At 48.2% G+C, this 23,788-nt stretch overlaps 1 protein-coding gene across 3 annotated transcripts; it reads right to left on the reverse strand.

The window, feature by feature from the left end:
• Window positions 1–110: 110 nt before the first annotated feature.
• On the reverse strand, window positions 111–23,770 carry BSDC1 (BSD domain containing 1). 3 transcript variants are annotated; one of them, XM_082613936.1, is made up of 11 exons: window positions 23,729–23,770; window positions 23,402–23,462; window positions 18,511–18,627; window positions 16,023–16,190; window positions 14,138–14,192; window positions 12,088–12,203; window positions 11,598–11,666; window positions 11,352–11,430; window positions 9,928–10,404; window positions 3,806–3,909; window positions 111–2,086 (listed from the first exon to the last, which is right to left on the reverse strand). In XM_082613936.1, exons 1-11 carry the CDS (start codon window positions 23,737–23,739, stop codon window positions 2,054–2,056), a joined length of 1,290 nt encoding a protein of 429 aa, XP_082470062.1. In that variant the 5' UTR covers window positions 23,740–23,770; the 3' UTR covers window positions 111–2,053. The 3 variants fall into 3 exon arrangements, with proteins under 3 accessions (XP_082470062.1, XP_082470061.1, XP_082470060.1); XM_082613935.1 differs by lacking the exons at window positions 23,402–23,462; window positions 23,729–23,770 and adding an exon at window positions 19,570–20,396; XM_082613934.1 differs by lacking the exon at window positions 111–2,086 and having other exon boundaries at window positions 2,218–3,909.
• Window positions 23,771–23,788: the final 18 nt, after the last annotated feature.

Consider the following 23,788-nt stretch of genomic DNA (forward strand, 5'->3'; position numbering starts at 1 on the left):
CTTCTAAAATGGTGGTATGTATTTTACACTTTATTTATCCTAAAACTTACCTACACTCTCTCCAGCCTTACTTCTCTTTCCCTTTAAAGATCTTCATGGAACCAGAGGGCCTCATTCAGACTTCCCTTTTATCACAGCTGACAAGTGATTTTCATACAGGTGTTTAACTGAAGTTAATTAAAAATAGACCCCAGAATCATACACATACAGGGGGAGGAGAGGAGAAAAATGACCAAGAGCACCTGGAACCACTGTTGTTGCAACTTCCTTTCCAAATAAAAGCAGAAGCGTTGGGAATGCAGTAACGGCCTCTTGACTCCTTGTCTTGGTGAGAGGCCTGTTGGGGGCCCTGTCCCTTTCTCATCCCAAAGGCCAAGGTGAGCCTGGGATGAGGACAAGGGACTTCCTCAGAACCCAGGCTACCTCCCATCCTAACCCCCAGGCTCCAAGCAGGAAGCCACACTGCACATAGTGTGTTTCCTGCCCTGGCTCTGGGGCAGCTGCCGTAGGGTACAAGAACAGAGCCCCAGACACCTTCCAGCTTCTGTTGAATCTCTTTAATAGCTGTTAACGGCAAGCCTGGAAAAGGTTCAGGACAAAGTTCTTTTTTCTTTCTTTTTTAATTACAAAACTAACAGCTGTTAGTGTCTTTTTTTTTTTTTTTTCCTTTTTTCTTTTCCCGGCTACAAAATACTCTGGGGAGATACATTATAATTTAAAATATATAATATTGCACAAACAACCAAAAGGTTAATTAAACTAAAGAAATAATTACAAAGAGAAAAACCCCATCCCATCAAAAAAAGATTCAGCATTCTCTCCATCCCACCCCCTCAGTGAAGGTTTGAAGTGGAAGTGACCACCACTCTCTTGGCGTCCCTGACCACAATCACTTAAATCATTGGTGAACACACCAGATTATGTACAAGAATCACCAGAGCAGCATCGTGAAGCACCAGGGTCTCCAGGGATTCCTGCAGCCCCTCATCCCCCCAAGAGAGGTGCAGCTTTTACCAGAGTGGAGGGTGAGAGTCACAAGGATTGGATCTGCCTTCAGGAAGAAGAGCTTTTGCAGAAACCTGATGACAGTCTCAAAAAGCTCACCCCCAGCACACCGCTTCAAGAAGCAGAAGGGATGAGGCGGAGAAGTTGGGCTTACCAGAGTTGTAAGGACTCAGCTTTGATCACTGCTCTGTACCGCTGGTAGCTGGCTTGTGTCCTAAGCTACAGGGGAGTCGAGGTGGGTAGCTGGTTGGACAAGGTATCCCGCCAGGCAACACACAGAAGGGCCTGAAGTGACCCCCTCCCTTCTTGGGGAGGGGAAGAAGAGCAGGAGCAGACTCTTGCAGGTGGCACAGCTGGGCTAAGGACTCGGGTGCATCTGACATGAAGAAGCCTTGGGAAAGGCGTTGGGGACATACCAGCCTGGACTGGGTAAAACGAGGGAGTTTGGTCTCTAGATTCTGAACCACAAGGAACCTTTCCAGGAATGGAAGATGCCTGGGAGGGGGAGATTCCTAAGAGAGGCAAATTTCCCAGAAATGAATGCCTCTTACCCGCTGGGATAGGAACCAAAATGTGTTCACCATCCCTGTCTAGCCAAGGGCAGGTGGCATGGCCTTCTTTGCCTGCGTATGGGTGACAGAGTGTGTTGTCTCGGCGTCCTCCAAGAGACTGGTAGCTTGGCCTCTGCCTACACAGGCAGATGGGCTAGGGCTATCCATTGGGACTTCCCAGCAAGAGTCCCCAGGAACAGTGGGTGTTCAGCAGAGAAGTGTAGGCTCTTCTGGTGAGGGGGGTAGGCTTCCTCCCACTCGGGTCATCCTATGGTTGGCACAAGTCAGAGTTCCTGGTTTGGATTTAGCAAGCCCCTTCCCAGATGTGAGCAGAGGCCCAAAGGGCCAACAAGGAACAACCCAGAATCTGCCTAGAGCTCTGGCTGACAGAGGCCATTTGGGGGACATTCTTAGTCAGTGTCTTCCAGGGCCGGGCAGAGACGAGCGAGGGAGGTGGGAAGTGCTGTGGGTAGGGGAGCAGCTTGCTCTGGCTCCCCTCATTCCCAGTCCTCCCACTCTACATCTTCCAGCTGCAAAGGGAGGGGATAATGGAGAGCACAAACACGTATTACTCCTGAGTCAAGCTGAGACCCAAGCTCCCCGGCTGCCTCCAATTCGGGACAGCCCTCCCCGCAGCCCCAGCCCCAACTCCCCCAGGCCATACCCGGCCTCCCCTCAGAGCGAACCACTCGCTTCAAGGACTGTCTGGGGAGCGGAGCTGCCCTCTGCCCAAGCGGTGGGCCTGCTGCTCTCATGGTTCCAGACTCAAAGGAAGTGCTTCTACCAACCAACACCGGGCACCACAAGGGCATGCCCTGACCACAAGAAGCCCGTCAGTCAATCCCTGAAGGAGAACTTGTCTCCTGCGGAGCAGGTGAGAACATGGCCCTGAGAGGCAGGGAACTTTACAGTGGTGCTGTGATCAGAAGCAAGCGTGGCACTGGACTACAGGTGCTCGCAGGGCCTTCACTCGGGGCTCCAGCACCCTAATCCCCAGCTGAAGTCTCCCCAGGCAACGCTCTCTTGGCCTGCTGTCAGCAGATCCCCTGATATGATGGGTTATAGAATGATTCTGTTCAGGTATATTGTATGTCGGGTTTTAAAGAGGGCTGCAAAGACACCAAAGCCATAAAGGCCACGTGGCATAAGAGGTGCCATGGCCCTTCTCTACCCTGGGTATAGTGAGGTCACAGGTATAAAATACTCTTGTGTAGGTCACTACCTCCCTCCAGGCTTCAGTCTCTCAGCATGAAAAACAAGGCCCTTCCCATTCTCTCTACTCTGTTCACCTCTTTATAGCAGGTTCCTGAGCTACACGTTGGAAGGAATCATGGGGTTCTTGTGTGACAGTGGATATAACACTGACTTGAATCAGATGTGTGGGCTGGAGCCTCAGTCCTGTCCCTTATTAGCTATGAGAGATTTTTGCCCAGACCCTCATTCAAAACGACCATCCTTGATTCTGAGAGGAAGTGAAGAATAAGAATAATGGGCCTCTGAGCTTATAACTGTTTTGTGGTGGTTTCAGGAACGTCTATTAGTGTGCCCATGTCCCCAGGCACTATGCCTAAGGTGTGCACATGCATCATCTACCACAGCACATGAAATTATAATGATCAGTGCCATGTTTTAGATGGGGAAACAGAGGCTCAGGTTAAGTGAGCACATTGCCTTTTGTCTCCAAGGCCAGAAATCTGCTCAGGTCCCACACCTGGTGACCATGAGTCAAAAGGTCTGGGGCAGGGTTTGGCATCTGTTTTTTTTTTTTTTTTTTTTTTTTTTTTGCGGTATGCGGGCCTCTCACCGCTGTTGCCTCTCCCGTTGCGGAGCACAGGCTCCGGACGCGCAGGCTCAGCAGCCATGGCTCACGGGCCCAGCCACTCCGCTGCATGTGGGATCTTCCCGGACTGGGGCGTGAACCCGTGTCCCCTGCATCGGCAGGCAGGCTCTCAACCACTGCGCCACCAGGGAAGCCCTGGCATCTGTATTTTTTAGTAGTTCCTCAGGTGATTCTGATAGGAGCTAAGGTCAAGAACTCCCCCATCCATTCCCCTGGAATTGAGGGGAAGCGGACCTTGCTAATGACTGCTGTTCAGGGCTTGAGTGGGAGGCCCTAGCTTCCTTCCCGCAGCCTGCCACCTCAGACAGGAGCGGGATCCACCTTGAGGGGGCAGTCGGGCTTGGCAGGGAGAGTCCTCAGACCTGGAATCATTGCGCTTGCCTCCCTGTGGCCAACCAGGCCCACTCACCTCACCGGAAGCATCCACTTTGGAAAGTGCCATCTGCACTTCTTCTTCAGTCATGTCCAAGTCAAAGTCCTTCTCCCAGTCCTCACTGATGTCTGTGCTTGAGCCTGGAACCATGATCCACAGTGTAAGAGACAGGAAGGGGTATGTGAAGAGGTTGTAGCTGGGGTGATGGAACTCTTTAGAAAGGCCTGACAAATGCACACCAAAGGTCTTTACATTCTGCTTTCTCTGGCTCAGTGATCCCACTTTTAGGAATCTTTTTTTTTTTTTTTGGCGGTACGCGGGCCTCTCATTGCTGTGGCCTCTCCCGTTTTGGAGCACAGGCTCCGGACGCACAGGCTCAGTGGCCATGGCTCACGGGCCCAGCCGCTCCGCGGCATCTGGGATCTTCCTAGACCGGGGCACAAACCCGTGTCCCCTGCATCGGCAAGCGGACTCTCAACCACTGCGCCACCAGGGAAGCCCTAGGAATCTATTTTAAGGAAAAATCCTGGATTCAGTAAAAAAATTTAACCAAAAGGATGTTCACTGTAGTGCTGTTACAGTGATGAAAACTTTAAAAACTACCTGAAAGCTCACTGATAGGGAATTACAAAAATAAACGGTATAGTCATACGATGGAACATTATGTGGCTTTTAAAGGCTAGGCTATAGAACATTTATATACATGGCAAAATAGTCTTAAACTATTAAGTGAGAAAAAGCAAGTTACTGAATAGTGGAGAAGTACTGTGGTCCAGAAGCTCCCTAGGGGCCATGGAAATCTTCCAGAAGAAATAAACAATGAACCTCTTCCTCCTCAATCACTCCATTCTACCTACACTAATCCTGCTACTCCTGAAACACACCAGGCACATTCCCACCTAGGGCCTTTGCAAGGACTGTTCCCTGTACCTGGAACTCTTCCTCAGATACCCACAGGCCAACTCGCTCGCTTCCTTCACACCTTTACTCAAATCTCACCATCTAAATGTGGCCTACCCAGACTGTCCTATTTTCAGTTGCACCCTGACCCCTCACTCTGCTCTGGTTATTCTTTTTTCTATTGCATTTACCACTTTCTAGTGTATTACATAATCAGATTCACTATGCTTATTGTCTAATAGTAGAGGAGCTGGAATGTGAGCTCCCGAGGATGGGGATCTTCTGTTTTCTTATGTATACCAAGTGACTAGAACAAATAGTTTGTACTCAGTAAATATTCGTGGACTCTTTCTCTAAATCAGGGGTTGGCAAACTATGGCCTGTGGACCAAATCCAGCCTACTGTCTGCTTTTGGAAATAAAATTTTGGAATACAGCCATGGCCACTTGTTGACATATTGTCTATGACTGCTTTCATGCTGAAACGACAGAGTTGGGACAGAAACTGTATGTCCCCAAAAGCCTAAAATATTTGTGACCTGGCTCTATGCAGAAAACATTTACTCCTCCCTGTTCTAGGTAATTCTGATGCCTACTAAGGTTTGACAACTACTGCTCCAAACATTCATATTTGGGTATGCTTTCTTACAGGCAATATAAAAAAAAGTACATGTGAAAGTCATTAGTAAGAAGAAAACTACAAAAATAGTTCCTGTACAAAAGAGTATATGCAGTATGATTCCATTAAAAAAAATATGCTCACAGATGCATGCACACATAGAGAATGAGCAAAATACCCACAAGAATACTAACAATAGTTATCACTAGGTGATGAGGTCATGGGGTAATATATTTTTTTAAATGAACACATATTACTTTGTAATCATTTTTTTAAAAAGCACCTTTAAAAAGAGTAAGCTCTGATCCCCCAATGGCACCACCTGTAAATACCTTGTTTCTTCCTGTCCAGCTTGTTCCTCACCATGCACCCAGGCTCTGAGACCTCCCCAAGCCTGGCCTCCGCGTTCCTTATTCGAGTTCTTGCACTGTTCTCTAGTCACCCAGCTAGCCATAAGTGGTGTGGTAACAGCGGGGTCTCTGGAGCCAAGCAAACCTGGGTGGAACCCTAACTCTTTTATCTATTGTGTAGTCTTGGGCAAGTTATTCTGGGCTTCAGTTTATTTATAAAATAAGGATAAAACCACCCTCTTTGCAAAGAACCACTGGAGGAGCTTATTAGAACGCAGATTCCTGCCTTCCCAGCCCCCTCATTCAGATTCAGCAGGTGTAGGTGGTGACCCAGAATTCTGCATTATAAACAGGTACCTAGATGATTCTGTATAGACCTTGGCCTGCAGTTGAGATACAACAGTGTTAAAATTAGCAGTATCATGTAAAGTGCCTGTAACATATATACACAGTGGATATTTCACAAATGGAGCTGTTAAAGGCCTGGCCCCAGAGTTAAGTAATTTTGCACATGGTCCCACACCCAGTCAGGGGCAGATCTGCAACCAAGACCCAGTTCTTCTGACTCCACATCTAAGGCTCCCTGTGCTTTTAGGACACTCTTGGTGGCTTGCGTCTGGCTCCCTGTCAGTGCAGGCTTCCTGTGGGTTAGAAGCTGGACTCCTGGCTGATTTCTCCCTCCAGAGCTGTGGCTGTGGTCATGACAGCTTTTCCTAACCCCAGGTTGCCCTCTAGGGATTTGAAACTCTCCTCTTCAGGCTTAAATGCTAGGGCAGACCCTTCGGGGTAAAAAAGAAAGCATCAGCTAACATTTCTGGAGCACTTTACACCCACCCTCTGGGATAGGTATTAACAGTCCCAATTTACAGGTGAGGAAACAAAGGCTTTGAGCGGCAGAGATGTGAATCTGGGCTTTCTCTGCCACCTGCCTCCTCCCACCCTCCTGTCCTGTCACACAATGAGAGTACTAAGCTCTCCTTTACACTGTGCACGTGGCAGAGAACTGATCTATGCCACAACAATTTAAGATTTCATGATGCAGTTTTACTGTTTCCTTTTGTTTGTAAGAAAGGGGAGTTTTCATGTGATTATTAACCTCATGGTGCTGTCATTCACAGCTCATTTTATTCTGTTTAATTGGCTCTTTGCTTCTCCAGAGAAGACATGGAAGCAAAAGCCACTCCCAGGTCAGTCAGTAGTGAAGTGGGGCTTTAAGCCCAGAGCTCCTTCCAGTCCGCAGGCCACAGGGCCTGCCCTAATCTCCCCTCTCTGCTCCCTGCTGAGGTAGCCTGAGCAGGGTAAGTCTAGTCTCCTTGCTCAAATGGATCTCGGCACAATATACAGGTGGGAAGCAGCTCTGCAATGACAGGCATCGCCCTGGGACCTTAGAGGTCCCTGTGGCTGGGCCACCTCCAGAGACTGCTGTATCCAGAGACCAAGCCTCCCTCATGTCATCTGGACAAAGAGGGAGAAGGAGTCACTCTGCCTCCAAGCCTCTTTTAAGATTCTTCCCCCCTTTACTCTGTCCCCACTGTCCCACCTTAGTCTAAGACCCCAGCTTCCCCCCAGTAAGTGACTACAACTACTTCTGGTGAGTCTCCTGCACTGAATCCCCAGGCCCTCCTTTTGCGAATCCCCCAGTGCATTAGAGGCAGTATAGCGCACTGTTAAGAGCTTATGCTGCATCTTCCCCATAATCTCATTTCTTCCAGTCTCTACCCACCATTCATTTTTTCTCATCACGCTCTCCAACAGCCCAATTCCCAATGGAAACAATTCTTTAACCTTCCAACTGTTTCACTGTTATTCCCTCCCTTACCCAGCTCAGATTCCATGAACCATCATTCTGATCACTTCTTGCATACACTTGGACTCTTGTCTTTTTGAGTTCACCTGGGTAAACCTGAACCCTGATTAAGTCCAACTCCCCATCTGCTCTGTGCCTGCACCTGAGCAACTGAATGTGGCTGGACAAAAGTACAACTGTGCTGACTGGTGTCTCTTAAAATTCACGACCGTTATCTCAAATGGACCCTTCGTACCATCCACCCAGCAACCCCACACCACCTACTGGGTCCATCACCTACTCTTCACTCTCCTAAAGGCAATGTCACACTTTTCTAAATACCTACTGGATGGGTGATTGATCTGTTTCCTACCAGTAAAAAAAAAAAAAAAGGGCCTCCCTGGTGGCGCAGTGGTTGAGAGTCCGCCTGCCGATGCAGGGGATGCGGGTTCGTGCCCCGGTCTGGGAGGATCCCATATGCCGCGGAGCGGCTGGGCCCGTGAGCCATGGCCGCTGGGCCTGCGCGTCTGGAGCCTGTGCTCCGCAACGGGAGAGGCCACAACAGTGAGAGGCCCGCGTACCGCAAAAAGAAAAAAAAAAAAAAAAAAAAAAGGGAAAATCTCACAGATCTCAAGATTTTTGTGAGGATTGAGTGATATGCATATCAAGTGCTTAGCACAGAGCTATACAGACATATGGAAAGCGCTCAGAGAATGGTACATCTTATTATCTGCATCATCTCCCCAAAGCAGGGCTCTACCCAAATTTCTTCCCTAACTGAGGACCTATCAGGAAATAATTACCCCCAACTTACAGAGGAGAAAACAGAGGCTTAGAGAAGATCAGTAGCTTTTCTGAAGTCACATGGCTTATGAGCAAAGTTGGGATTTGAACCCAGAACTGTCTGAACTCCAGAGCCTGAGCCCTTAGCCTCTACATGTAAAGCTTTTAGTACAGGTTGGGCATATAAGCAGCATGCCCTGCTGCTTTGTGGCACCAAGTCCAACTTTCTGAATTTGGCTTACGATTTTAAGTTCTTGTTCCTCCCTCTCCTGGGAACAATACAGAATCGTGGGCTTTGGTCACCACCTTCAATGTGCCCCATGTCCCCATGTCCTTAACACATGATCTGACATGTGGGGGACTTTGCAGGCCCCCTCAGCCTGGACTACCGCTCCCCACGCACCTGCCGCAAACTCTCCAACTCTCCTATACAATGCCTATCTCCTTGGTGAAACACCTGCTGATGCACAGAGGTTCCTTCTTTCTCTGAACTCCTCCTGTACCAAGCCTGTCTCATACTGCTTCGTGCCTCATCATAGACTGCAGCCTTTACCCCTCCCTCCTCAGTGTCTTTATAAAGAGTAGGTAGGAGCTCAATGGATGACCTCACTGAATCAGAGTCAGAAGGAAAACACTGTGTTGGAAACTGGAAATCAGCCTGTTTCCCATCCACTGCAGTAAGCCAGTCCCTCACTGCCAGTAGGCCAGTGCTCACCTGCTGGGCAAACTTTGTGGCCAACTGGTGCTGAGTGTTGGCAGACAGGATGCCTGCGTGTGAGGAGCTGAGGGGAGGCCTTGCTGACAATTGGCTATCTCTGGAGAGGTATTTTGGATGTGGCAAAACAAGCTGACACCAGAGCCATCCCTGTTCTTTAATTGCAGGAGTTAGAGAGAGGTCCCCCCTTGACATAAAGTCAAAGTGTCTACAGTCTAAAATTTCATTATGCAGATAAGCAACTAAAGCTCTATTAATTAAGCTGGGTCACTGCAAGTTCATGAGTATTCATTTTATTCTTCTTTAAGCTGTACATGTAAGTTTTGTTTATATATTTTATAATAACAATTAACACAGGCCTAGGGAAGCTAACTGACTTTCCTGAGGTCATCCATGGAAGAAGACCCTTGACAGCAATCAATGTCACAGGAGTTCCCACCCCAAAGTTGAACTGTTCAAAAGGATAGAAACTGACACAGTGTGGTAGTTAAGGGCATGGGTTTCAGGTCAGACAGAGCTGGGTCTGAATCTGGGCTTGCTACTTCCTGGCCGTGTGAATTTGAGCAAGTTACTTAACATCTCTGGGGCTCACTTTCTTCATCTGTAAAATGAGGACAGTTATATGGAGTTGTGAATTGTAAACTGGAAATTAACAAGCTCCCCTGGTAACTGAGAAATTAAATGCAATATTACATCCTTAACACATGATTTGACATAAACCTTATTTTGTGGAATCTAAAAACCCAACAACTGTAAGATGCATCCTAATTTCAGAGAATAAATGCATCTTGGAATTGATGGAATAGAGTATAATAAATACTATAGTAGCTGTCATCATCATATAGTAGCTGTCATCATCATCATCATCATCATCATCAGTAGCACAAATGAAGGCCATCTGCTCCTAAGATCCTCACATGGGACAAGGAGACAAGTCTGCCTTGTGAGGTGGCAACTCTCACCTGCCCTGCCCGCACACGCTCCCTGGGCTTTGGCCTTGGCTTACCTTTTTTTCCATTGGAGGGTGTAGACTTCCCGCTGTCTGAATTCAGCTCAAACACCCGTAAGTCTGTGAGTACCTCCTCCCTGAGAGTCTCTACTCTGGCTGGAGGCCGGGGCTCTGGACCGCTGGGGCGGCCAGCAGGGGTGTGGGGCTTGGACTGAGCTAGGGGTGGGGGTCCAGTCTCGCCCACATCCACAGCCAGGTCCTGTTCCTCCAAAGATGCCTCCAGAAGCTTTTGGGACAGGTCCTTGGGCAGCACTGGTGCCTCAGATGCAGGGGTAGGTTTGGCAATCTGGGTCACGAGGGAGATGCTCTCACTGCTCTCCGATGGAGTCACCTCTGTTGGAGCCTCAACCGGGGTCACCAGATTCTCTTCACAGGGGCTCCGGGGGCCAGGTCCTCCTTCAAGGGATGTGGAAGTTTTGGCCACAGGAACCTTGGCCTCTTTTGGAGATGTGGGTGAAATGCCCACAAGCTCCTCTGTCAAGAGAGAAAGGTAGGGAGAGTGATGTACCCTGGTTAGCCCCAAGACAACCTTGGAGCTCTCTGAAAACAGACCTCAGGTTCCCACCAAAGTTTGCTCTAACCAAAACTAGTGGGTGCCAGTTTCCTCACCTCCCTCTCCATCACAATTCTTCTGCAGATAATCCCTGTTGGTCAAAGTCTCTCCCACCCTTGAGGCATAGCACATGCCTGGTGGGCACTCAGCTTCTAGCAGTGCAGCCCAAGATAATATTATAGCTTAGAAAGCCAAGACTTTAAAGTCAGTTAGTTTGAGGTTCAGGTTGGGCTCTGCTATATCCCATGTGCATGATCTCGGGCGAGCCACTTAACTCTTCTTTGACCTACCTGCCTCATTTGCAGAAGAGGGATAATGAAGTTGTGGTAAGGACCACACACGTAAGGCTTTTAGTACAGGTTGGGCATATAACATAAGCACTTAGTAACTGTGTTAACATACCTTGCAGGTGGCTCCCACACACTGTCCTAAGCTGAGCTACCAGGTAGAGGGAGCTCAGCTCCGTCCCTAAGCCAGCAGTTCCCAAGTCTGGCTGGCCATTAACATTACCAGTGGAGCTTGTTAAAAATACAAGTTTGGCCACACGTCCACAGAGTCTTATTTAGAAGTGGAAGAAGGGAATCTGGAATTTCAGTAAGCACCCCCTACTCTGAAGTACTGGTCCACGGGCTGGCAGGGAAATCTGCTTCAACTGACACATGCGACTTCTGTACCTAAACCTGGGATCCACCAGCCTTGGTAAACAACCCCTTGTTAGCTCAGTGTATCCTTGGCATGTGCAAACACCATATTCATTCCCTCCTCTTCCCTGGGGTGCCATGTCCCTCCAGGCTTCAGAGAGAATGGCCCAGACAGTCCCCCACAGGCAGGACTTGGTACGTTCTCATCACCTCTCAATACCTCTTACCTTCTTCCTCCTCCCAGCCAGGCTCTTCAGAGATGCTCTGTTCTGCACGCTGCTTCAGGGCATCCCTCCGGGCCTGCTCCTGAATGTGGGGGAGTAGATAGCCAGGAGCAGTCAGGGAACCCTCTTTCCCAGACTCTGGTCCTGACCCCAGAACTCTTGGCACCCTCTGCCCTTCTTCCCTCAACAAAATCCAGCCCCCTTCCCCCATGGCTGAGTGGAGGACCTTCCCTGGTTAAGCCAGCATACCTGCTCTAGTTGATGGACTTTATAGAAATACCGCTGCCAGAATTCTGAATGGGAAACAGCTGCGGGCACCTGGAGGGAGGGGACAGTGGAGATGAGACTTTGGGAGTGGTTGTGTGGGGTCTATGTTCCCAGCCTCATCAGCCAGCTCCCAGCCACTCTGGATATCAGATGGGATAAGTGGCTGAGTAGTGATTCTAAGAGCACTTCCACCCCCCAGACCCACCTTCCTGGCCCAGCTTGGCCAAGGAGGGAGAAAAGAACTCCCACCAGGCTTTGCTGGCCCTTCCATTTCTCACTGTGATTGCCAGAAGCCTGGCAAATTAGTTTCCCCCACGTGGATTCTTGGCTCAGGAGCTGGCTGGCTTGGCTCCACAGGGCCTCCTGCTGCTCTCTAGGCCAGAGGACTCCACAGTGCCTCTGGACATGTCCCTCCCACCTCCCCACACCTCAGGCCGGGAGTTGGTTGAGGTCCTGCCGGCTAGGCCCTCACCATCTTGGTGTAGAGGGCCCAGATGGAGGGGCTGCCTACAAGGAGCTCTGAGATCTCCCCCTTCTTCTCCTCCAAGCAGAACTGGGAAAGCCAGGTGTCAAACAACTCCGGGGGCCCTGTAGAGGGACAGACACTGATGGTCAGTTCCGTGGGTCTGGAGAAAGAACACTGGGCCTAGAGAAATCACACCTAAGCCTGGACATGGACAATGAGGAAAGCTTAAGGTTTTTCCAAAGCCATATGGCCCAAGGTGGGGGGTCAGGCAGGGTGAAGGGGTGGGTAGGCCTAATATCAGGGCATGGCCCCTAAGTGATCACTGGGAGGGGCTGTAGTCTCCACTCTCTCCCATGCCTGCTTGCTTTTTATCCCACTGCGCTTGGCTACTGAATCCTCTCCTCTCTGAAACAGCTATCTCAGGTTACCACCAGTGACCCTATGTTGCCAAATCCAGTGGCAGATTCTCTGTCCTCCCTCATGTGACCATGCTACAGTTTCTGCCCTGGGAGCCACTACCTTCCTCTTGAAGCCCTCTTCTCTCCTGGCTTCTCATCTGTGTATTTCCTCCCACTTCTCTCATTGTTCCATCTGAGTCTTCAGTGGGCTCCTCTTTTTCCTTTCCTTACCTCTTCTTGTTTTCCATTTTCTCCCAAGATAACCTCCACTAAACCACGAGTTTCAACCTCTTCCTCCCACTGACAACTCCTCAGTGTGTCTTTGCAGCTCAGGCTGCCCTTCTGGGCTCCAGATCCAGAGGTCCAGGTGCCTGGACACATCCACCTGCACATATGCTGCAAATACAACGTGTGCTCATCTTCTTCCCTCCCCCACCTGTCCTACCCACTTACCCACTGGAGAGCTGGAGGCCCTCCCAGACTCCTCCCTTATGGAGTCACTCTGGATTCCGCTTCCTCAGCATCTCTCACACATGCATACCTTCCTCTTCATTCCACCCGCCCCTTCCCTCGTTCCGGCTTTACCTCTGACATGAGGATTCCTATCAAGCCTCCTAACTGGTCTTCCCATCTTCCGTCTCTCCCTCTCTATTTCATCCTACAAAACACTGCCTGAAGGCTCTTTTATAAAATGCAAAATCTGATCACATCAGGTCTCAAAACGCTTCAACAGTTCTCTATAGGAGGGCATTTTAGGCTATGGTCCAAAGATGGGCTTCAAAGGGTTAAAGAATTCCCATATGCATATAGAATTCTGTTGAGAGAGGGCTTGTTATTTTCAACAGATTTTTAAAGGGCTTTGTGACTTAAAAAAAGGTTAAGAACCACTATCTTGAGCCTTTTGGGACAAAATTCCAACTGTTTAGTCTGGTACCCAAAGCCTTTCCAGTCTGCTGCCCCTGGCAGCTCTCACTGCCCTCATTTCCTCACATGCGCCCTTTGTCTGGCCTTCCCAAATGCCTAGGTTTTTCGAGAACTTCAAATTCCTGTTGTCCTGCTTGAACACCCTTCCCCCACTTCTAAAAGTAAAATTAGTTTACTTCTAATTCATCGTTAAAACCTCAATTCAGGTGTCACATCCTAGGTTTCCCAGGCTGGGTTACATGCCATCTTCTGGGATCCCACTGCTCCCCTCTTTCTGTGGAAGCAGTCAAGTCACTCTATCTCTAGTATCTTTGCTTTATTCCCTGTTTCTGTCTCCTAACAGCAGGTTCCTGGAGGTCTGGACAGGGTTGATTGAGGGTTCGACTCATTTCTGGTGTCTGGTTCCCAGCCTGGGGCTTGCTGCGCAGCAGGAGCTTAGCAAACAGGCCAAAGGGAAGGCAGGCAGGGCAGCAGGGCTGGGAAGGAGCCTAAGCTAAGGATGAGGGACGAGAGGAGCAAAGCCTCTGTAGAAGGGGATGAAGACAATCTGGGTTCAGGGAGGAAGGGGGACCATCAACCCATCCCACCAGATGTAAGGGTCAAACTAGCCCCACTCTGGTCCCTCTACACAGGGGGTGCCTGGCCACTGCTACCAGAGACAAACAGGGTGCACAATCCAGACCCGCTTGGTCTCCCTGCCCAGCAAGCCTGCCCCCTCACCGCTACCCCCTCACCATCTGGTTCATTGCAGTAGGTTGCTGGGTCTGACTGCAGGCTATAAAGACGAGCCTAAAAAAAACAGAGAAAAGAACAGAAATTCTGGGGTGATGGGGATAGAAAGCAACCCCTCTCTGCCAATCAACCACAACCCAGCTTCTCCCCTGTCGGCTACCATACCCACAGGGCACCTGGCAATTAACACTGTGGGCTATGGAGTGGAGCACTGGGCTAGGAGTCCAAAACTGGGGCTCCTAGAAAAATGGCCTTTCACCCAGTATTCCACCCCTGGAAACTAAGAAAATAAAGGGTAAGGAGGCTATAAAATTATATGTATAAAATGGTTTTGAATTATGTGATATGAAAAATGTTAGTGCAAATATATTAATAAAGTCCAAAATTTATGGGCAAACTTTGAAACATTTAACTCTTCCAAATTAAAACAATTCATCAAGAATTTCTTAACTTCATAGCCAGTCTGCCAAATGAACTGCAATCTGTGTTCCCATTAGGGCCACAGGAGTGGCAAACTTTAGCTGGTAAACGGAAAGCCCCTCCTTCCTTCCTCATTTTTGCAGGAAGCATGAGCTGGCTGTATCACAACTTCAGCAAGCGATTTTGGTGATTCACTGTTGTAATTTAAAATCCTATAATTAAACGATTTTCACAATCCACTTAAATGTGTACTAAGTGGTGGTGCTAATACTAGTGCTGAAAAACATGCTTGAAAGATCACGTTTGGAATTGAAATTCAATGTGGTAGGGGCTTCCCTGGTGGCGCAGTGATTGAGAGTCCGCCTGCCGATGCAGGGGACACGGGTTCGTGCCCCGATCCCGGAAGATCCCACATGCCGCGGAGCGGCTGGGCCCGCGAGCCATGGCCGCGGAGCCTGTGTGTCCGGAGCCTGTGCTCCGCAACGGGAGAGGCCACAGCAGTGAGAGGCCCGCGTACAGCAAAAAAAAAAAAAAAAAAAAAAAAAAAAAAAAAAAAAAAAAGAAATTCAATGTGGTAAAACGCTATGAAGAACACCAAACTGCTGTGACACCACACCGTGAATCTGGGAGAAAACGCTCCACAAAATATGAGAAGTAATGGTGAGAAGATAAAATGCAATAGAAACATACTACCATTCTTGTTGATTTAATTGCTTTGAAGGTATCCTCCCCCTGTACATTTATTCCTATTGGAAATTAGTCTTAAATAACACAAATGTGGAGATCATGCCCGCAAAGATGCTGTCCAGAGCATTCCTTATTATGGATGAAAGCTGAAAGGAATCCAAATGTGCAGCACTAAGGAAATGACTGAATAAATTATGCTATACACACTTGCAAGAATTTAAAGACATTAAAAATGATGGTGAGGGCTTCCCTGGTGGCGCAGTGGTTGAGAGTCCGCCTGCCGATGCAGGGGACACGGGTTCGTGCCCCGGTCCGGGAGGATCCCACGTGCCGCGGAGCGGCTGGGCCCGTGAGCCATGGCCGCTGAGCCTGTGCGTCCGGAGCCTGCGCTCCGCAAGGGGAGAGGTCACAACAGTGAGAGGCCCGCGTAACGCAAAACAAACAAAAAAAATGATGGTGATCAGGAAAGATGCTAATAGTGAATTGCAAATTTTTTTTAAGTGGGTTACAAAATTGTATGTATAAAGTGCTTTTCCTGTTAAAAAGAAAAACCCCAAACTATCTTTACCAGTGTTTGCAAGCAAAAAGAAATGGAAGGTTATACACCAACGAAGAATCAGTGGTTCTCTTTGAGTGACGGGATTACGGGTTTAGAAACAATTATCTTCTTGCTTACTGGTATTCTCCAATTTAATTATATACATGTATTTATTTTTTATGAACATGTACTGCTTTGTGAGCTCAGGTTGGAAGCTAGAGCCCAGTGCCACTAGTGAATACCTTGGTGCCATCATAGGGCTCAGCCGTGCCAGAGGGTGTGCCCATCAGGGTGATGACATCGCAGTCGATGGTTTTGTCTGGTGAGGGTGCAAAGGTGTCGGAGATCACCCCTAGGAAGTCAGACAGCCCTTTCTTCATTTTTTCCGTTGCTCCCGAGGAGCCTTCAGTCTGCAGAGAGAAGCCAACAGAGGAAGCAAGTGGCCCAGGAGCAGGCTGCAAACTGGGGTACAGAGTATGGAGGTATGAAGCATCAGGGGTCAAAGTGTACTGTGTGTGGGGACCACGGAAATGCTCACGACCTTTCACCCTCATCTCTGGGGCAGCCAGAGTCCCCATCCCCCAGATGGGGGTGTGGAACAGGGCCACAGTAGGCCTGGGTAGGTCAGAGCAGAGCTCCTTGACTGGCTGTTTCAACAAAATTTCAAGGTCGACCAGGCTGATCACAAATTGACAGGGGAGGATCCATGTCATAGACATTCAGTGGGGAAGAGGACTTATGGGTAGAGTGATGGAAACGGTACTAGCTTTGGGGTCAGTCTTGGATCTGAATCCCAGCTCTGCTACTTGTTAGTTATGAGACCTAAACCTTCTCAGAGTCTGTTTCCTTATCTGTAAAATGCAGATAAATATACTTCCTTCAGGGGGTTACTGTGGAGATTAAGAGATAAGGTGTGTACAATGCCCAGCACATGGCAAACATTGAATAACTAGCAGTACTGTAATATTACAATCTCATCATCATCATTGCTCAGGAAGTATTTTGTATGAAAGGTTGAGGACATATGGGTAGGATGGGAATAGACAGCCTTGTCTAGAGGCAAACCTGGGACCAGCTGAAGGCCAACGTATGGACCTCCTAGAAGAGGCAAGTGGGGCACCAATCTTGAGCCACACTGGTCAGAATGCCCTTGAGCAAGAAGGGACGGGATGGGACTTCCCTGGTGGCGCAGTGGTTAAGAATCTGCCTGCCAATGCAGGGGACAGTGGTTTGAGCCCTGGTCCGGGAAGATCCCACATGCTGCAGAGCAACTAAGCCCGTGAGCCACAACTACTGAGCCTGCATGTCACAACTACTGAAGCCCACATGCCTAGAGCCCGTGCTCTGCAACAAGAGAAGCCATTGCAATGAGAAGCCCATGCACAGCAATGAAGAGCAGCCCCCACTTGCTGCAACTAGAGAAACCCACATGCAGCAACGAAGACCCAATGCAGCCATACATACATACATACATACATAAGAAGGGATGGGAGGCTGAGAGACAGGACCAGGCTCTGCAAACCTTGTAGAAAAGTGTCACATTTACTCCTGATTAGTCTGCCCAGGTATTTTAAACCTAGAGACTATCAATAGTGCCTGGCACATGTTGGCACAGGTATATAATCATATTTGTTGAATGAGAAAAGGAGTAAATAAATGAAAGAAACAAGTGGCATCTCTGCTACTGGCTGGACTTGCAGCAGTTCAGCTCGATTACTACTTGTCATTCACGCTCATCAGTAGCTGTGGTTAGCAGGCAGACAGTATTTTACAAGATTCAACGAAAGAAGCTTGGCTATAAAAACTCCATAACATGTTTTTTATAACATGGCCTCTAATTACAAGGCAACTGATTCAGCTGATGATCAAAGAAACTGAAATCTGTTCCAATACTGAAGGAGAAACTGTAATACAAAACCAGTATACTATACTTCATTGGAAATTTGAGGTTTACAGGGATATCTTTGACCATATACAATTTTCAATTCCATGCTGACTTTAGAATCTAACTCCTGTCTCACAAGAGAATTCCACTATACATCTCTGATTGATAAAACCAGGGCCAGTAAGAATATAAGTTGGCAAAACCTTTCTGGAGGGCAGTTTTACAGTAGATATTAAAAGGTCTAAAACAACTATATTCACCCTATATCCTTTCCAATACCTTATTAGGAAAAAAATATTAAGGGGAAAGATTAAGCAATCAGCATGTTCACTGTAACTCTGTTTACAATACTGGAAAAAACAAACAGGAAACTAGGAACTGGTGAAATCCACATAACAGAATACCATGCCATTTATGCATGCTGTAGAACGAGGTCTGCAATGATTAAGTCAAAAACTAGGTTATGAAACATGGTGTTCATTTGATCTCAGTTTTGAAAAAGAAAGTATACATAAGGGATATACTCCTCAAATATTAACAGTAGTTAATCTCTGGGAGAGGGACTTATGGGTATCTCTAGGTCTTTCTTTTTCTTTTATTTATCCATATTTTCTGAATTGTCTACAATGAATGACTTTGCTGATCTGCTAAAACAATACAGAAGTGGGAAAGCTTATTCTTACTTAACATATGTAGCTTGTTTGCTTGACAGACATAATTTTCAAAATGGGAGCTTATGGGAAAAAATAATCACTTAATGGTAGAAAGGTTGGGAGCTCCCACCAGGGTCCCAGGCAGGTCAGGCTATGGGGGAAAGTCACTTGGAGGGTGTAGGTGGTACTCACAGCCAGCTTCTCCTTGACCACGCTGGCAGTGGCTGCAATGGTGCAGGCTGTATCGTGCTGCACCACCTGGGTGAACTCTGTCAGGTCCCGCTTCATGAACTCCAAGGCTTCGGAGGACTAAGGGAAGACAGAGAGGGATGACAGAGCCAGCTGGTGCCACCACCCTCTGTTCCTATTCCCTGTGCTTTAGTATCAGACAGAAACATGGAAAACTCAGTGACATGGGAAGCCTGGGCTCAGAAACAATGCTTACTTGTCCCAATTCCATGACCTGGGATTACCCAACAGCAGAGAGCACAGAGGAACTTCCTGCTGCTCTGAGAATGGGGACTGAGCTCAGCCCAGACACTTATAAGCTATGTGGCCGGGAGGAACTCTCATCTAGCCCTCGGTTTTCTCCTGGGAAATGAGGGAGGTGGAAGAGATCAGTAGTTCTCATGAGCAGAATGGGGAAGGGGGCACATGCAGTCTGAAAACAAAACAGGCTTTGATGCATCACTTAGCTATGCTGTAAGTCATGACCTTTGTTTCCAATTTCAAACACAAAGAGAAGGTGTGCGTGTGTTTTTTTAATCAAAGGAAAGTGTTTTCTATTTTTACTTTTTTTGTCACGGGGAAATTCAGTTGAAACATGAGACAGTAGGTGAAATTATTTGTGTGAAAGGTTTTATAAATATGTTGTATTGGTAACAGCAATAGTTTAGAAAGCTTTTATGAGCAATTTTGGACACACCAGTGAAAAAGGTGTGTGATTTTTTACATTCAACAAAGGGGGTGTGAAAAGAAATACTGGATCGGATCCTCTCCTAGGCCGCCTTGGTTCCACCCTTCCCCAAGGTTCTGTTCATCCATAGAGCTCCTCTGGGCAGAATTGATACTTGCTTGTCGGACCAGTCTGACTCTCACTCTGCACTCAAACCCAGTGTGAGACAGCAAGCCCTCAGCTCTTGTCTAGGTCTTACCTTGTCTTGCTTCATCCTCACCCACTCTAAGACACGTTCCTGGACTATCACTGTGCTCACCTCTTCAAGCCCTTTCATTTTACACAGGGATAATCACCTGCACTTTAAAAGCATGTTTTTGAATGTTCTGGTGATTTTTTCTTTGCAGAAGAGCCTGCCTAGTTTTCATCATCCTGGGAAGTCTCTGAATGGGACAGTCTCATCTATCAGCCAGAGGCTTCTCTGCGAGTGGGAATGGCTCCATTTCAGATTCGGGACTCCTTAATTGGAATGGAAGAGTCATTTATTAATTCTCTCTCCATCCACACCGCCACCACCTTAGTCCAGGCCAATGTGCTCTTTCATCCAGACTCCTTGCCCAGGTTGCCTCAGATACCTCTATTACCTTCTCCTCGTGACACCAGTGGGAGCTTTGTAAGTCAGAGCAGACCACGATGCCCCTGCTTTACATTCTTCAGTGATTACATGGTATCCTAAAGTATAAAATCTTTACCTTCACTTACAAGGCCCATATAATCTCATCTCTGGCTGACTCTCATCCCCTCCCACGATGCCCCTCACTGAGCTCCAACTGGCCTTCCTCAAGTTTCCCAAATGTTCTACCATCTTCCCTAACTCAGGGTATCTGAACACATCATTCCCTCTCCTTGACACATAGTTCTAACTATTCAAAACAAGCGAACAAACACAATGAACAAACCCTCTCACCTGGCTATGTTTACATGTCACTTCCTTCAGGTGTAGGTTGGCTCCCCTGCTCATGGGCACGTGCACGTTCTGTTCTTTAACATTTACTGTCCTTTAGATTTATGATTACCTGTTTGTGTCTATCCTCCTGGATAAACTGTGAGCTCTGTGAACATAGAGCGTTTGTTTTTTGTTCACTGATGCTCTCCCAGTGTCTGACATAGAGCCTGGCATAAAGTAGGCACTCAAAAAATGTGTGCTTGTTAGACTGGTATGTACCAGGGCAATTTTAATTATATAACCATTTACATGATTATTTGGTGAATGGTTGTCTCCCTCACTAGACTGTGAGCTCTGAGGGGACCAATATGAACAGACATGGTGCCAGCCCTCCAGGTCACAGTCTACTGGGGAAAATGCTCACGTAACAGTGCTGATGTGCAAGGGCAGAGCAGTGACTGGTGTATTGAGGGGAGGGTGGAAAGACTTGTTGACAGGCCTGGACTGAGCCTTAAAGAATGAGCAGGAGTCACTAAGAAAGCCTGGGCGTGGTGGGGCCTGGGGTTTACTGAGGCCTACAAGCACCTCAGTCCTAATGAAAATAAAGGGTAACGCAGAAGTGGTGAGGGATAAAGCTTGAGAGGGCAACCTTGGAGGGCCAGGTCAGCCCTGTTGGTGACGGGGAACCACCAAAGTCTGAAGCAGGTGGGACATGATGAGACTCGCGTTTTTGACAGGTCACTCCAGAGACTGGCATGGACTATACATCCAAGAGTGACAAGATCAGAAATGAAGGAAGACCAGTCAGGAGGCTGTTGCAATAGCCCAGGAAAGGAAATAGAAGAAAATCAACAAGGACAGTGCTGGTCAGGATGAGAAGATGGGACTGGTTCAAGAAATACTAGGCAAAAAAGGTAGATTTGGTGATTAAATAGATGTTTTGACTCAGGACAAGAAAGAGTAGGGAAGAGCTACTGGCAACTAAACTAGGTGACTGGGTGGCTGCAGTGCTGCCAGCTGAGGAAGAAAATGATGAAGGGGGAACGGGTTTATAGAGAGGATGGTGACAATAATTTTGGTATGTAGTATCTGCAGTGACTGTGGGATATCTGGGACACCCGGCCAGCTGGAGCTCTTCTCAAATACTAAATCTCACAGAAAAGGATTAGGAGTCTCCCTAAAATGAAAGAGTTCGTTGAGTGAACAAAGCAATGTGTGAGGATACGGTTCCTCAAACACCACCTTTAGGGGGCAGGCAGAGGAAGAGGAATTCGTGAAACAGGAAAGGAAAGTCTGGAGAAGTATGTGGAGAACTGAGAGAGAATCATGCCACAAAAGCCAAGGGAGTAGGGTTTCAGGAAAGAGAGAGTGATCACTAGTGTCTAATGCAGCAGAAAGGTCCAGAAAGATAAGACCTGAAAAACACCACTGGATTTGGCAAGTGGTAGGTGAAGCTGAGTGTTTATATAGATAAGTCTATGTGTAGTGGCTTCAGGGGTGGGGAGGGAGTTAAGAGAGATCATGTTGTTGACTTCAAATTTTAAAAAGTAGGAGGTGACCTTGTCTCCTGGAAGTAAAAGAGGAAGTGGTTGGACAGGGGACTTGAGGAAGAGTTAGGTTTGGGGAAAGTTTCTGAAGGCAAGGGGAGAAGCAAATATGAGACTGAAAAAAGTTGCTGGGGCAGGGGTGGACGGTGAGGGGCCCCAGCCCAGAGAGTTTGGGGAATCTGCGGTGGGCCAAAGAGCATCGTGACTTTCCCTACTAGTGTCCGTGGGCAAGGAAACACACACACGCCCCCAGAGGAATGAAGGGGCAGAGGAAGGCAGATCACAGCACCAAGGGCTGTATTTTCTGGGGCAACATATGCTACGGGGTGCAAGAGAATTGGGGGTGCTGGGAACTGAGTGGTCCAGACGGAGCCAGCATAGGGAGGGAAGGAAGCAAGGCCAGGAAAGCACTGAAAGACCAAGAACAAAATGGAAGGAAAAACGGACTGCAGGTATTTAAGAGGTTTCCTCGTGGCTCTCAGTACTTAATAATAAAAAAAAAGCACTTATTTAGTACTTACTGTATGCTAGATATTGTTCTTAGTGCTTTACATATATTATCATTTAATCCTCACAACAATCCTAGCAGTTACGTATTATTAGTATTCCCACTTTACAGATGAGGAACTGAGGCTTTGAGAGGTTAAATATCTTGCCTAGGTTCATATAAGAGTAGGAAATTTAAGCTTTCTCTTTCCAAATGGGGAACTGTCAAAGGCAGAAACAACACCCATTCCTCTTGCTTCAAATAAGAGAACAAAGATGGAAGGCTAATCAACTACCCATTTTTCGTGAGTTATGGTAAGACCAACGTTAAGGGTAACACACAGGAGGCCCTCACACAACATCTGCTAAATGAACATCAGACTCTCCTTCCAGTAGACTGCTCAACAAAAAGCAAGCTCCTTTGGGGTCTCTTCTATTAAACCTCAGTTTGAAATTCTCTTGAGTCTTCATCAACAACATAAACAGCTCAGGTCATTCTCAGATTTTGCTGGGCTGTAGTGATGCTACACTATAAATGCTCCCAAAATAGAGGACTGATTTAACTGAAGCCAGAAGCCTCTTGGAGTCTGCCCTGAAGCAGGACTCACCCCAATTGCTTGAGCTAAACAGTAATTAACTTTTTCCAGAATTCAGTTGGGTTGGTTTTGACAAACTAGCATGGACTGAAACAGCAACACACAATGGCATTGCCCACCGGCAGAGCCAAGCCTCACTTGTCCCACAGGGATTGCTGTTTCCCCACTAGACTGTGAGTTTGGGGAGGTCCAGGATTGCACCTGCTTGGCTAACGTCGGTATCCTCAGGACCACAGAGTCAGACAGTGCTGGCTGTGGCATATACTCTAATATTTGAATGACTAGAGGAGAAAGTTTCTATCGTTAGAATCCTTTTTCTTCAAGGCCGAGATAAAATGTTCTCTCTTCTACGAAGTTGTGAATTTCCCAAGCGGACATAAACCGCTCCTTCCCACGGATTCCTACCACAGGGTCGCTGCAGCCTTTAAGACCGTATTTATTTCACTGTAGCTAGAGTCACACTGGTCCGAGTCGGGGTCTGTCTTCCCGTAGGGCCCAAGTCGGCCTCATCCCTGAGACCCGGCGCCCACACGGGTCCGGCGGGACGGCTCGGACCAGGCTGCAGTGAGGCGGCGCGGGGCCCTGCCGGAGGAAGGGCGCCGGCCCGGCTTACCTTCTCCTTGACTGCCTGGTAGCTCTGCTGCAGCCAGCTCCGCCACCATCCCACGTCCTCCCTGTGGAAGACAGACACATCTGGCGGCCCCCCAGCGCGACTCTCGCCCGCGCAAGGATCGGGTCTCAGTTCCCTCCTCAGATGTGGCCCGCGGGCCGAGACTTCGCAGGCCGCTTCCCCACCCCCTCATGCTGAGACTCCACCCCGCCCTTTCAGCTCCGTCCAGGCCCGCGTTAGCCTCTTGTTCCCCGCGGGGGACCCTGGCCCAGCACCCGAACCCTGGGAGAATTCAGGGCCCAACGCCCGAGAACTGGATGACTGGCTCACCCTTCCGCCATCTTGCCCGCATGACATCACCACTATTTACTGACCTTTGACTTCCGACAC

Source organism: Mesoplodon mirus (assembly GCF_964341445.2).
Source record: "Mesoplodon mirus genome assembly, chromosome: 3".
Lineage (NCBI taxonomy): Eukaryota > Metazoa > Chordata > Mammalia > Artiodactyla > Ziphiidae > Mesoplodon > Mesoplodon mirus.

Excerpts from the sequence above, each read along its gene's own strand:
- BSDC1 (XM_082613934.1), bottom strand. Across the intron at positions 18,628-23,401 it reads ACCAGGCAGTCAAGGAGAAG|TCCTCCGAAGCCTTGGAGTT; the intron begins GTAAGCCGGGCC and ends GTCTTCCCTTAG. Across the intron at positions 16,191-18,510 it reads TGGTCAAGGAGAAGCTGGCT|ACTGAAGGCTCCTCGGGAGC; the intron begins GTGAGTACCACC and ends TTCTCTCTGCAG.